The sequence below is a fragment of the Phycodurus eques genome, chromosome 17, assembly GCF_024500275.1.
Source record: "Phycodurus eques isolate BA_2022a chromosome 17, UOR_Pequ_1.1, whole genome shotgun sequence".
NCBI classification, from domain to species: Eukaryota; Metazoa; Chordata; class Actinopteri; order Syngnathiformes; family Syngnathidae; genus Phycodurus; species Phycodurus eques.
The window spans coordinates 18,274,018-18,289,642 of NC_084541.1; the positions used below are offsets into that span (position 1 = coordinate 18,274,018).

General features: G+C 43.4%; 1 protein-coding gene across 13 annotated transcripts in view; it reads right to left on the reverse strand.

The window, feature by feature from the left end:
• Positions 1 to 15,625, reverse strand: part of LOC133416510 (RNA-binding protein Musashi homolog 2) — a 210,336-nt gene that overhangs the window by 20,327 nt on the left and 174,384 nt on the right. For 7 of the 13 annotated variants that reach the window (XM_061703500.1, XM_061703501.1, XM_061703502.1 and 4 more), the window contains one exon: positions 2,893 to 3,012. The exons of 1 other annotated variant lie outside the window; for it this stretch is intronic. In XM_061703500.1, the coding sequence (XP_061559484.1) occupies positions 2,893 to 3,012 (120 nt within the window). The remainder of the gene's footprint in view (positions 1 to 2,892; positions 3,013 to 15,625) is intronic. 5 more of the 13 variants (XM_061703506.1, XM_061703503.1, XM_061703504.1 and 2 more) reach the window with 1 other exon arrangement.

The following is a 15,625-nucleotide window of genomic DNA, read 5'->3' on the forward strand; positions in this document are numbered from 1 at the left end:
TCTATAATGATACTTATCTCGCTTCCATTTGCAGCTGTCAGAAATAAACTGCTCGTGATGGCTGCCGTCACGTCATTTACTTTCAGGCCGCTGCCAAACCCCAATCGACATTCCTGCTTCTTAATGACGTGCGCTGCAATGATGGTTGCGCAAATGGTTTGTTTTGATGTGAAGGACGGAGCATCTCATACTGTAATGTTGATTTAAATGAAGTTTGATTTGTATGCGCGCACCGCGCTCGCTCGCTGCACTGCGGCGGTCTGAATGCCCACGTCGGCGTCTATAACATTATACGTGGGAGTCGCAAAGCAGACAACATCCCGGCTACAATTAAAACTGGTTTTCCGCCACAAGCTTCTTAAGGTACAGTATGTCTGATTAAGAGAGGCGCTCCTCACTCGTCCGCAGGCTGTGTGTTCAGTCAGGGGAGCGACTATTGACAGCTATCGAATGATCTACAGTTGTAAGGGTGGAAAAAAAGCAAGCTGTCTAAATGAAGCCGACAAGTCAATCGATGCTGCGTTAAACACCGAGAGAAAACCTCACACAGACCGAGAGAAACTTCCATCCGGTTTTCGGAACAAATCTCCTGGGAGACGTTCGCTAGCATATCTAAACAATAAAATGTGCATGTACTGTATAACAGACCTAAAGGACACCCAGACTTTAGAGGCTATTTTAAAAAAACAAACAATAAAAACCCAATAGATTTTGCGATGCGTTTTGGCATTTTACGGCTTGTCTCCTTAGTACAGACTTCAAAGTATGTTTTTGGCCTTTGCCAGATGATTCGTTTTCTGTTATTTTTACATTCAAGTGCATTTTATTATTCGAGAGAAAACCCACTTCAGTAATCGGTCCACGTCCACACGTGTGTTCCTGGATTTTCTCAGTGTTGCTAATGTGTTGCTCCCCTCCCAGTGCTTCAGGTTAAGGCTCCACTAGTTGCTTTCTCAGTGTTGCTTTTTTATCGTATGCACCGGAATCACTCAAGTCATAAAGCTAGTACTATACGAACAGGCTCGGGGAGTAACGGAATACATACAAATGTTTTTAGCCATAATTGTACAAAAAGACAGACTTGACTGTTTGACATGAAATCAGACTGAACCTGTTCTGTTTTAGGTAAATTAGGATTACCAACATTATTTCTACTGACTAAATAATAGAATAATGAGAAGATTTTTTTTTTTTAGACAAATATATATACAGCATATAGACAACACAGTTTAGCCATGACTGTATCGCTACTGTCGAATTATTTGCCATTGAATGCGCACTTATCTGAGTGGCTCTTCTCCTGATCATACAGTTGTGATTCGCCGTAGTTTTAAAAAATTTGACTCATTCTATAATAGCGAAAGTAACCACATAACAGGCCCCGTTATCAGCTCGCAAATCGGTGGCTTACATGTTTTCATTGTGCAAATGGGTTTGGAATAGCAGGCCCACTAGTTTCAGAATCTGATGCCTTTTGTTCCGTTTCGAGCCGCCGTCGGTTCACTTAAGCTCTTGTTAAGAAACAAGAGTCGCATGTTCCCAAGTGGAGCGATGACAAATCCATACGCACAGATTTAGATTTAGATTTCAACATTGTTTTGTTTTTTCCCTCCCAGCACAAAGCGATACCGTGGTAGCGGGTTCTCTGGCAATTTGTTTTGATTTGATGAAAGTGTGCACTATACATGCTGTACTAGCGCATTGCTGCCTCCTGCTGCGTTAGTCAGCAGCTAAAGCAGGACGTGAGCTCACAAGTGGTCACCGGAGGACGCAAGGTAAGGCCAGGTGTGAGCAGGCCAGCCACATCAGCAATGGCAGGAGGACGTGTAAGGAGGGCTTACTTTTACTCTCAACACTACATAAACTAAAACCAAAGCACAGAGTTACGAATTGCAAATTGTGTTGACATTGATATGCTAAAATAATACAACAGGGTTAATTAACACAAATGGTTATCATACCACCACAGATTAACATCACAGACACGCAGGTTACAGTGGAACCTCTGAAGTTGAACACACTTGGGAGTGCAACCCAGAAATGTTTGGGGAAAACGCGCTTCGAAGCAAGCGCTAACGCCGCTCGTGCGTGACGTGATGTGAGACCAAAGCAAACTTGCGAGACTTCAGCTCAGCAAAATATCGGCCATAAGTCGCCAACGAACAAGATGAGAAGAACCGAAGGTGGGCTGCGTTTTGGTCTTAATGTGAAATGACTCCCCTCCCAGCTACACGTTTGTCACTTGTTCACACTAGCAGCAGTTTGAAAGGAATGGATTCATTACTTTCAGATTGTGTTCGACCATAGGTTCCACTGTATTTAAAAATAAAGATAAAAATGTCATTTTCCATACAGTTACGACATCTTATAGTAAGCTCCTTCAGTTTGGACGTTTTGTTTTGTTGTTGTTTTTTTTACCTATACATATTCAAAGGTTAAATGCAGGAAAATTCTGCAGCGACTAAATTAACTCCCTCATCTTGTAATTTTAACTAATTGGAACCTTTTGTTTTTAAGGTCAAGGACATTTGTGTACAGATTAGATTTTTGTTTTGTTTTTTTAAGCAACGTGCGGCAATTAAATTTGGTGACATGAGAATGTTGGATTCATTCAATTAAATTCGGGTTATTTTGCCTCAGTCCCATGAAGTCACCTCAAGCCCCCGCCCCCCATCCCTTCATTCTTTGTGTGGCAAGAAGCGCTCACGTCTGATATGTGTAGTCGTAGACCTTTTAGCCAAATAAATGCACTTATCTGACTGGATTAGGGTACATCCAAACGCTCGCGAGAGAGAGCGCACGGGAGCTTGGGTGACTACGTCTATGGGAGCGAGCGGAGCAGGAGAAGTTGGAGAGAGCAGCAGCCACACGGAACGTGGACAGAGCGTTTACCTGGCCCTGTGCTCTGTGGGTACGCCAAGTAGCCGCCTCTTCCACGGGCCCCCCTACCTGAGCCACGCGCTGCTACTACCGCCGCCGCCGCCACCGGTCCGTATGCCGTCGCTGGGAAGCCTGCGGGCGCACACACACACACACACACATGCATCATTTCCTGCGTATGGACGGGTGTATCCCAGAGCTGCAGGATATTGTTGACACCGGTTCTGAGCTGCGGGATGAAACTAGCTGTCAGAGGCAGGGGCTCATGTCAGTGCGATATCTACCGGCAGATTTTGAAAACGCCGCCGACCCAAAGGTCCACGCGCAGTGTGAAAAACAGCCTGGAGCAACTCACTTAATATCTTTTTTGTTTTTTCAACTCACTTAACATTGAGCGCAAGTGATTGTTTAATCAGCTTGAAAATATTTTCCTGTTTCCGCCCCCCATTTCACTTAATTGGTATGAAAAGGATCCTTTATTTACTACAATGAATGTTTCTTTGTTTATCTATCTCCGCCAGCAATGTATCGTGACATGCCAAAAGGTACAATTAACCTGTGTATGCGGCTTTTGCCATTCATCCAACAACACATCATCTTTTGGTTCAACAGGCTCCCACAGAGGAAGTAAATTTGCAGTAAATCGTCGGTATTTCAGTGTAATGCATTGTAAAATATGTGTCTTGGTTCAATAGAGGTTGGGAAACACTAATGAGTGCCAATACAAAGGCTCGCTCCAAAATGTCGCTTTTGCAAACACAATGGTGGTCACTATTAATTGACACCATCCTACTGAGCACAATTTGACTAGTTCATATACCTTCTGTAGCTACTCGAAAAGCAAAATATTAGAAACAGCTGTCAGTAATGCAGTGCAGTTCCACATCACTGTAAACTGCAATAAGCAACTTATTGTTGAATGAAATGAAAACAAAGCCTTATTTCCTTTATAGAGGCACATTTTTGATACAGCCATCATATCTCATGAGGTGCAGCTGTACCGAATGAATGGCCGGTAGAAATGAACGCCAGCAATTTCCAGTGGTGTGATTGTAGTAATTAAGATATGAAATGGATAAGCGCATCGTCACGTCTCCCTTCATAGCAGATCTCTGTCAAAGCGAAAAATGTTCAAATTCTTATTAACGACAAATCTGCGAATAAACCGGCTTAAGGTAGGTTTGTAAATTGCACGTGACTGATTAGATTAATGAAATAATGCTGCTCTGGGGTCTGTTTATGTCACGGGCTCGTATGAAAGATTACAACTACCTCTGCCGCGTGCATGATGGCACAAACCTGCATTTGTTTTTTTTTGTTCTGGAGTGCCCCCCCCCACCCCAATTACTGCAAACTTATGAGCACTTTGAATCAAGCACTGTAACACACGAGGCAAAACATTGCGGCTTTTTGTTGCGAGCTCATCAGGTGGGAGATCAATTGTAGTTTTGTAGTGTAGTTAGCGTGAGAACAGATGGAGACATCTGTTGTATGATTTGTCATGATGATCGCATTCAAATCCGGCCTCTTGTTCCCTCGCATTTGAGCCCGTGAATAACGCTGTGAAGAACATTCCGTTTTATAAGTAGTCTATTGTTAGAATGTTTCGAATGCTCTCATGACGTAAAGACATCAATAGGGTGTAAATATGAATGCGATTCTTTGGGATCTAATTATTCCTAACAAATATCAGCCTGGTAATCAGCCTGTAATTAATCCAAAGCAGTATCAGTGAATTGTAATTACATTGTAGGGACTTAATGAACATAGTAGCAAGAGGTGGGTGACAGAAGCTGGTCCATGCCCAGGGCCCGGGCTCTTCTTTCAACACAGGAATGGCATGTCATTAGCGCCGCTGATGAGATTCCTCACTCTGGGCTCCACGCCGTCGACGCCTAATCAGCCTCCTAAAATTATCTCCACAGGATATGCTTGCCTCTCTCGCAAAGAAATGAGCTTGAAATCCTCTCAATTGGAGTTGTTCCTGATTTTTCAAATGAACGTGCGCGCGCCGTGTCCCTCCCCGCCCTCTTCCCAAGACGCCGACTCGGACGGGACGCCTCGGAGGGTTTTGTTTTTCCGAAGCCGCCGAGGTGAGGGGGGGGCGTCAGGTGACCTATTTCTGAGGCAGCCTCCGAGCGAGATTCCACGAAGAGGAATGACGACGCGGAGATGGGGGGGGGGGTTTGGAAGAGCGGGGTCAGACGAGCCAAAGAACACATCGCTTTTCATTAGACGACCGAGGAGGAGGTCATTCGCAACTCACTCGACGCAACGTGACCGTGACTGTGCGTGTTGGGTGCGAGATGGCGCCACGCTGCGACCGGCAAGATGGCCGAGAAGAGAGAGAAAATACAATTGCCACGCACGGCTCAGGAGAGAATAATGTAATAAAGCGGCACGGTGAGTAAAGAAGTAAAACAATCATAAAAAGACAAGACAAAAAAAAAAAAAAAAAAAAAAAGAAGCTACTAAAATCTGCCACTTGAATGCCGGTGAAACAGCTGAAATGAGGATGTCCATCACTTTTCACAAATGCAATACTAACGCACCCATGCATTTCCGCTTCCCCGCCTATGCTGTACAGAACAATGTTCCAGGCGTTTCCCTCTCTCTCTCCCCTCTGCCTCTGTCACGACACCCCAATGGACTCACTGGCTTGGAAGTTAGTTGCGAGCAAAGTTGTGGTGAGAGATTAACTTTGCAGGATTAGGTGGGTTAATTAATAGATGGCTGCTGCTCATTGTTTTGTGCTCACGCTGTAAGAAGCCACCCAAGAGAAGCGCTGCGGCATTAAATCAATTTCATGGCCCTTTTATTACTGAGGAGATAAAGCCAATATTTAGCTTTCAATTCTTCACAATTATTGGGCCCCTGCTTTGCCACTTGAGTGGCTGCACTTGGCCGGGGACAAGGACACATCTGTTTATGAGCCGTGCAGGCCCGGGGGCCTCGGTGTCCTGACTCAGGGGAACTGTCCTCGGCTTTTCCCTCCACGAGCCCCCGGCGCAGAAATTCGGCAATCATCAGGAGTGCCACGGAAATGAAGAAAAACCGGACCCGAGACAGACACAGTGGCGAATTCTATCCACCTCTTTTCTACAAGCGAAACGTTTCCCTGCCAGGAGAAACTTGAGAAGGCTGAAGGAATATATTCATTTGTTAAACACAGCGTCTGCCGCAATGGGAAAAACAAGCTTTATGGTACTTTGGTGCACAGCATAGGTGGCGGAAGCAATGCAAATAGTGTACCATTAATCACTGGAATGAGGCGGGACAAAGTGAGCTAAATTAATGTCAAATCGGAGGGATGTTGCTGACAGAACAATGACTGAAATGTAATTAAAGGTTTCGCAATCACGACTTTTGTTTAATAACGAGCATCGTAAACAAATGGTAAATATGGTTAAAGAAGCACTGTAGGCTAATCAGAATGCACTCAACCATCAATAAGTATGCGAAAGAAATGGTGCACGGGAACACATCACGATTAGTCACGGCTGTCACAGCTCATCATGAATGGGATCATGGGAGGATAAAAAAAAAAAAAAAAAAAAAAACGCCTGCTACAAAACATAGTTTGCCTCAATGTTCACGTTACCGTCGGGCGTCATTGGATGTCCGTCTCCTAAAACCCTTTTCTGCCCGGCTGCATTTTCAATAAACAACAGAACAAATCCAAATAAAATTAAATAAATAAACACAGGGAGTATTTCAAACTCCCCCGTTGCAGAGCAAAACTGTTCCTTCAAACAAGAACAGCAACAAAAAGGAGTAATTGAATGTAATGCACAGGTTTGCAGGTGTAACGCCTGTTGCAGAAGCCCAGAACGTAACAACGGGCCATAACCTAATAAAAGTACTGAACGTATAACATCGTAACTAATTACGTTGTTAGCCTGGATAAGAGAAAAAAAAAAAAAAAAAGCAATAATTGAGCACATAACGAAATAAAATACGCATATTATATACTATATATACTATATATATATTTGTAGAAGTCAGCCCATAACGTAATACATTTGCCCTTTTCGAAATGTAATGTGGTATTAAATTACATTATGGGCTCAGCTATTAAATAATGTATAATAATGTAATAATTAGCCAATAATATAATACATTATTATGTTGTTGGCCAAAAGTTATCATGTTGTAGGTTTAAGACTTTTATTACGTTATTGGCCACTGTTATGTTATGGGCTTCAACCAACAATGTAAAACAAACATTGAGAGTCAACAATTATTTGTTACTCATAATGAATTAAAATAATTATAATCATTACAATTATTTGTTATTCAAAATGAATTAAAATAATTATAATCATTACAATTATATGAATTATAATAATTGATAGCTTCCTTTTCAAAAGAGGTTGTACTCATTTATGTTGCGCACCTTACACAGAAAACACGGTTATACGAAATTCCACGGGAATTACAGATATACAACCCAAATAGAAAGGCATAATGTTAGCCAATAAATGGCTGACTAAATGTAATTATGTTTTATTATTGGTGACATCATGTGAGTGACAAGGCGCTGCAGTGTTGGGGTCCTACACTAAAAGGTTTATTGAAGAGCAACTCATTTTTATGGTTTGAAAAAGACAGTGATGGAGAGCCAGTGTCAAAGCCCCTCTTGACTTTCTCATGAACAACTCGCAGAGAGTCCATAAATACCAAAGGTAGCCGACTGCTGCGTTACGGAGAGCGCACGTCAATCGGGACGCTGCATGGATTTACTATTTCCCCCCCCCAAAAAAAAGCAAAACGATAGGAATGGCATGTTACACAACGGAAGTGTAATTTACGATTCATCTGGGGGAATTTTGGACCTATGCTGAAACCAGCCACTAGGAGGTGTGAGTGACACATCGGTTTCCGTCGGTCCCAAATACACACGCCAAACACCTGCACAAGCTAATGAGAAGAAACAATATCATATTTATGCTTTTTTAAAATTTGATTATCTCGTGTGTTTTACAGCCTCCAAACCCCAACATAATCCATTTCCTGACACCGGATAACATAGGTTGGCTGTACGTAATGTTTATCTGTTAGAAAAGAATTCCTGATATTTTGCCCCTCTAATGTAGCTACATATGAGAACAACAATCTCTTTTACAATTGTCATACTGAAACATTACAACCTCGGAGCATAAAGCAAGACAGTTGCACCGCCACCGCAAACAGCAGCTGAAACCAAGTAAACATACTTTCAACTCAAACTGAGCGTGCACTCAATACTTTCTTGAGCCCACTGACAAACATGAACAAAACTGTCACTGTATACACAGTTTATATCCATATCCTTCCCTACCTACCTGTTCAAAGCCTCAAGCCAAAGTAAAAATTCATCTGGCAAAGCAGTGAAAGGTCATTCCCAGCAGTGCGCCGAAGGAGCACAATGTACACTCTGTCCACATAGAGCGCCGTATTTGTGACAATGACAGGGGGCTTTATGGCCAAAACGTTTTTCCTTCTGGGCACGCAGCGTCTTTTCTCGCAAGCGCATGCATTTGCGAGTCTGTGTGTAGTACAGGGAGCGGCAGGGTCGCCGGTGATCAAATAGTTTCTGGTGTCGAGACTTTTCGGGATGTTTTGCCACCTGTCAACGCAGACTCCCGAGTCCAATGCTTTGTTTTCTAAAGAGCTTTTCATGTCAAAATGTGAAAATGATGTGACACGTGGCTGCTCACGTCAGCATTTCACATCATACTTAGATAAAACGTATAGCTGTGTTAAACAAATCCCCCCAAAAGGTGACAAAACCAGGTCATATAACTTACTTGCCCCCAGGCACAAACGCGCAAGGGTGAAATGTAATCTCTTTCTTTCTTTGGTTTTTAGCAGGTTTATGCAAAACAAACAAACAAACAAGAAATTATGTTGGGGATGGCAGGGTTTCAGGAAGAAAATCTTTTGGCCCTTTGAGTCATAATGAAACCATTGCCAACATCATGACGTCATCCATCAACTAAATGGCAAAGGAACGGCTGAGACATTTGTTAGCATTTTGGCTGTTTTGGTCACAAAGCGACGTTCTAGTTCAGTCCGTCCATTTGGTCCACTATCCTCCTTGAACCAGGAAGTGGTCTGCTAACAGCAGACACACACAACATTCGTCCCCTTTTGTTTCCCGTTGTACCCGCTGCTCTTCGAGGTGGCTTTCCACTCTTTTGTTCTCAGGCACTTCGCGATGAAAACTTGCTTCCTTATGCATCGTTGCGGTTCGCCTTTTGCGCTTGACTGATGTCAATGTCATCTGCACTGTTCTTTGGCCCAAAACCGCCGGCAGCAGCTCAGCCGTCATTGACAAAGGAACTCCATCAGTCACAGAGCACTCCACTTGCTTCTGCTTTAGGAAGACTGTCAACTGTCTAACACATCGGGCGAGCTCGGGGACGGCTGCGATTTCGATGGAGGCTCTACGGATCAAGTAGCCTCTGGCTGCATCTTGACAGCTGCCTGAAAGAGATGGAGTAAGGTTTGGCCGCACTATTAACCACAATTACTCGTTAGCAACTGGATTCGTGCTGCTTGTGTTTTTGAGTCGCAGTGGTGCATGTGCACCGCAGCAGCAATGCAATTATGACTCAGCAGATTTGGCTTCCTGCAGCATCATCCTTTCCCCCCCCCCCCCCCCCCCAGCGTGAGCTTTCCTATTCTGACACATTGGATGAGCTCCAAAATGGAGACCGATTGAGCTTACGGCCGCACTTAGACGACAAGACATCGAGGGAGCGTGCCGGGTTTTGCCAGCGTGCTGGGAGCAGCGTAGCGCTCGCCGCACAAGGAGACCAACTCCGACGGGATGGCGGACAGTTATTAGTGCGGTCTCGGAGCTTTCGCCGCACTTAGGAATGTCTTGGGAGTGCAGTGAACCAGCGCAAGCTTGCTGTCTGAAGGCTCGTATGTCTGGCCTGAATTGACGCTCAGGGCTACGGCGTAGCTTGTTAAGCGCCTCCCGCGTCATGCAGTTTGCCCGAAGAGTTCCGAGCAATGCGGATGCGGTTTGGGCGGGCGTTAAAACAATGCCAACAACGGTTTCATAAACATATTAATAGATTAGTCCCTTTCTGTCAGTGCCAATCAAAACTAAACATTTTTTATTCTTTTTTTCTTCATACAGCTACTGTAATGTTTGTCAAACGTTAAGAGAGCTCAGTAGTATGTTTAACAGTGTTTTTCACAATAATTCGCAGGTGAGTATGAACTATTTCACGGGAACCATGTTTAGATTTCACCAGTGTCGTGCGGAAGCACATACCCACACATACAAACTGAGAGTTGATTAGATTAGTTATCGATTAGCCAAACAACTATAAATCCACCAAATGGAGCGTACAGGTGAGGCCAGGGAATACGTTTTTTTTTTGTATGAATTATTTTTTTTTTGAGATGGACGCTGGCGATCGGTGAAACAAGCCTTTCAAGCGTGCCGCTCCGGTCCGTTGCGGGGGCCAGAAAGATGGAGTGAGACAGATGAACTGTGAGTGGCGGAGACGAGAAGAACAGATGAACGGAGGAGGGCGAGACACACATATCAGTGGCAAAGGAAGACAAAGAGGGGAAATGACACACAATGAGACATTTACAAAGAGAAATAAGGCCAGAACACCAGTGTCCAATATACTCTTGTGGAATACTCTAAGGCGCTGGATAAAAATAGCCACACCAGCATCCGGGCACAGAATGTAAAGCGCCATTAAATACACGCATGTGTTTTATAGTACTACGCCATGGGAAAAGGTCACGTAGAATGGCTGGCATGACTAGAAATGCATGGTTAGAGTCAATCACAATGGATCCCACTGGGCATCCGCCAATTATTTAGGATACTGGTTATAAGTAGAAGATTTTAATAATTATACTTTGGAATGGCATTGGGTCTAGGAGAATAAATGCCATTGAAAGGAAAGAGATACAAATATACAAAAATGTGTAGTTCATCCAAATAAAAGGCCGACCCGTGTTCGATGTGCATAAAATGCAAGTGAACCATGAATTCAAAGTATCACCTCGCGGGATAAAATGATGTAACTATCAATTGTTGTATTGCGGTGGTGATTGTTTTTGGTCAGTGGTATTTTTGGTCTAGATTTGTTTGTAATTACAGTAACGCACCATATTATTGGAGCATATTTCATCCAGTAGCTTCATTTATTTCACTGTCAGTGTATGACAGTACGAGGGACAAGCCAGCGGAAATAAGTCTGTTGATAAGTCACAGCGGAGGCGTCGAAGCACACTGCCGCCTCTTCACAGGAGGAGGAGGGCATCCTGTCACCGAGGGGAAAGCATGACACCACTTCACTGTGTGTCCCAGTTAGAACCCCAGATAGCGTACGGGAGGCGAATTAAGAAAACAAAAGAACAATTACGTATCAAAAAAAAACAAAAACAAAACCAAAAACAGCCACCTAGCAAGGTATCTTTTCATCTGCAGACTGACAAGTATCCCATTGTTGTCATCTCTCCGCGCTACTTTGTTGCTGTTGAAAGCATCTCGGGTTTGTTGCTATCAAAGGCATAAATCACAGAACGGAGGAGAGCCAGGTGGCTTTCGTATGAACTGCTGCACAGATGCTCTCGCCTCACCTTTCCTCTGAGCGCCACGCACCTACAGCGTACGCCAAACGTGTGCCTGGCGGACAACGCGGACGCAGCAGGCGAGGGAGACAAAGAACATTTACACGCCATCTAATAATTCAATTATAAGCGGGCTAATCCAATGCGTATATGATTGCAAATCTTGTGTAAACACCTTCACCGGGTTATCTTCCTCACGTTCGAGTCCTAATCGGAGGGAGCGGAACTTGATTAAGATAGCTGGGGTGTTTTGTCAGTCACTGAAATTAACCTCGCTATGTGTTTGTCCGCTTTCTGTCTCTCTGGATTCGATGCACGCAGTCCAACACGCTCACGCGGTGAACGGGAGGGCACGCCGAGGATAAAGTACGGGGGAAAAACGCAAATCAAACATTGGATGACATGAGGTACACCACCCCAATCTCATGGGAGCCAATACAAGAGCTGCAACAAAGATAAAATAACGCTCACTTTTGACACTAAATCTACACACGCACCTCACTTGTGTTATATCTAGTGCTGCCTTGATTCAGCTTATGATTTTGTATTTTTTATTTTTGCGACGCCTTGAGTTAAAAACGGTTCACTCACAATGTTTTTGTACAAACACATTTTGCGTGACTTCACAAACTATGCTTCCCGACATCCACACGGAACGCCCACCTGTGCGTTGCGCGTCACCTTTTTCAGGTTTTTTTGGGTCGTAAATTGTCGCTGGAAATTAGCCCTCAGTAAAGCTCGCAAGAAAGTGAAACGTGCAATTGATTGTGCTATTAAGAGACCCTGGAAAGTGTCTTCCGCTGAGCTATCGCTAGTAGGTGTGGGTCGCGTGTCGCCGTGTGCTGTATTTATTGAATTGTTTCTTTCCGAGATGTAAACGCCGCTTCGCAAGAGCGACGACGTTCCATTCGGGAAATGCAGCGGGAAAGACACAACGTACAAAAGTACTACACTGGGCCTGCGGGACTTTTCGGCTTAATTTGAATGAATGCAAGCAGTTTATTTCTTTACATTTATATTTTGCAATGCCGTGCCGTTTTCCTTCACTAAAACATGTTAAAAAATTGGCGGGTGGTTTTGACTTCTACTACTTTATCTCTTGGGAGTCAGTCAAATTAAAACTAGATACAATTATGAATCAAGGTGCAGGTTGAAATATGCATTTCTTACTTTTCATTACTTGCACTGGGGCCAAATGAGGTGGTGATAATCAGCTTGACGCGTTTGGCTGATGAAAATCACTTCCTAATGCACAGTGGTTAAATAAAATTAAATAAAACAATTGAGCCATCAATAGGACTGGAATGAAACTTTTTTTTTTTTTTTTTTTTTTTCTCCATGGATGGGGTCTGTGCACTACTGAGAGTCATTCTAGATATCTGTCTAATAGCTTTTGACACGCACCTGTTTTTTTTTCCTACGCTCACATCTGCTTGACTGCCATTCTACCACAATAAAACGTCTTTATTTTTACCGGTCTGTAGCCCTAATCTCCCAATATTGCACCCATATAACACACAGATGTAGGTTACAGTTATATTGTTAAGGTAATAGCAGTATATCACGCGGTACAAACGGCTGCGCGTGTAATGAGTTTCAGGCCGAGCCAGTCAGACAAGCCACAAAAGCAACTTTAAGATGCAGCTCACTGAAATGTTGCAGCTTGCGTCAACATAAGTGTGTAATATATTGCGGACCACACACACACAAAAAAAGCGTACTTTCGCAATCTTAATTTACCCAGTAAATTCTGTTAAAGTGGATTTGTGGCTATTGAGTTACTCATTTATACTGTTATTTTGTTGCATGAGTCACACAAGCGTGGTTAATTGGTATGATCATAAATCTTTAAACTAAGTGACTACATGCGTCCGTGTGAGTTGATTTATCATGTGACGCGCACGTCACCTGGTCTTTGTCACCAAGGCTAAATGTTTCTTTGCGTAAGGAAACCATTTTGGCACTCTGATCCTTTGCCATTAAGACTTTGGAGTCTGTGATTGGAAATAGAAAAAGTCAATTACAGGGGTGGAAAGAGCCAGAGCTTGGCAAAAACCCGGCTTTATGGCAGTAATTGCACCTGAAATGTTATATCTTTTCAAAGATGAGGTCAGGAAGGAGATATATATATATATATATATATATATATATATATATATATAGAAATTTCAACTGGGAATTCATCTGGGAGCATAAAAAACATGCTACTGAGGAACTAGTCTGTCCTTTCACAAGACGTGGTCATGTGTTTAAAGACTTACTTTGGGGGACAAGCTTGGATGGAGATGTACAGATTCCCCCCGCGCGATCCTTTAATGCAGTGGGTGGGTGTTGTACACAAAAAAAAAAAACAAAAAAAAAAAACCATCTCGTGTCTCGAGTGATCCATCCAGAAAAATTGCAGAGCTTGTTCTCCGCAAGGTCAAATGTGAGGTAAGGGTGAACGGCAGCGCATCCTCGCTGGAGCTTGTAAGGAATGCAGTGAATTGCTGGTGCAGACAAGAAGGCTTGACCTGCAGCTTTTCAAGTGGTGGCCAATTTCCACACTAAAATGTCGTCTGTCGCACCGAATCGGGACTGCTGATTGCTATACCAATATGTAAGTATAAGTGATATATTGAGAAGTAAGTCATATATTGAGAAGAAGATACAGTATATACTTAGACAAAGAAACTACAGCTTCATGTACTGGATCTAGTTGCTCCCACAACCTAATGCAAATTAAACACTCAATGCAAAATGTCCATTTGAAAATGTTTGCTTTGACAGAGATCGAGTCGAGGCGGCGACAAGTACAGATAGGTTTTTTTTTGTCAAACTAAACAAAACCTAGAATTACACATGATATTTAAAACAACCAAATAACTTTGTCTGAGTTGAATGCTAACAAGTTCGCATGTACATGCACAAGCAGCCAACACTCTCCGTAACTTCCACTAACAACCCAGGCTAAACTTAGCTCCTCCCCAACATACAAAGACGTTAGCCATTCAGTCCAGATGTATTATTTCAACACGCTTCCTTGACCCAAATTACTACTTTTGGGGATTTGGCGCCATCCTGTGGTATTTTAGCGCATTCTATAAAGAGCACCAAAAAAAACAAAAACATTATGTAAATAAAGCAATTTTTCAGTGCCGGCAATGAGCGCATAACAAAGAGGTGACGGGTTCTGCATTTCAATTTATTAGCATTATTCTGTGGCCCGCTGAGAGGATATTTTACGCTTGACAAAATGTCATGTTGACAAAAGAATAAGAGGATCGCCAGCCTCCAAAATGGCAGCTCCAATCCTCACGGCGTACAGCTGTGCACAGCGAGCGCGTGATGTGTTGTTGTGCGGTAAGCGCAAGTGAAGCGCGGCGTCTGTTACGGCACTTGGAAGTGACAAGAGCACGTTGGGGTCTTTGTAGCGGAGTTGCAAGGCAGCATCAAAGAGGACAAACTAGGCTCTTTATTGAAGTGGAGCTGCACTTTCGACCTCGCCTTTGTACTCCTTCCCATACACTTAGGTAAAAAGGAAACTTATTTCTGCCGTGCCGCCGAACCCATCTTAACATCTCAACACATCTGCTTCGACATAATAATCAATATTAGGCCTACTCTGAGTTACTTTCGAACAGCTGTTGAAGATGAAAGGGGTGGGAGAAGGGCCCCCGCTTCTTGAGAACTACTGAGGAGTGCAAACATGTATTTCAGAACAGATAAGCCCAGAGCATTTCAATTCATTTTGATTGCAGAAACACGAACACTGTGAAGAGGATGTGGTTTTGGTTCATAACGCTTACAGCTGACCAGCGGCGGTTTATTAGGTGATTTTAATAGGTTAAGACAGATAAGAACAACAAAGATGTCTGACCTCGCAGTGGTTCTTATGTAATGGTCTGCTTAAAGTGCATTGGACTGTCGGGCTCAGAAAAGGCAACACGTCGCCGCAATCCACTTCCCTCGGACATCCCTTGTGATACTTGCCGTATGAAAGGGCCCGGTGAGCTCTCAGTGAATCAGCTGTGTGGTCCCGATGGAGCCAATCAAACTAATTAAACAGGACTACTTAAGCCTCCTCTCATTAGTGTCCAAGTAAACAGTCTTAATTTTATATGCATTTTAATGCCCATCACCCAGCTCTGAGAGCGGCGGTGGAGGCGGCAGA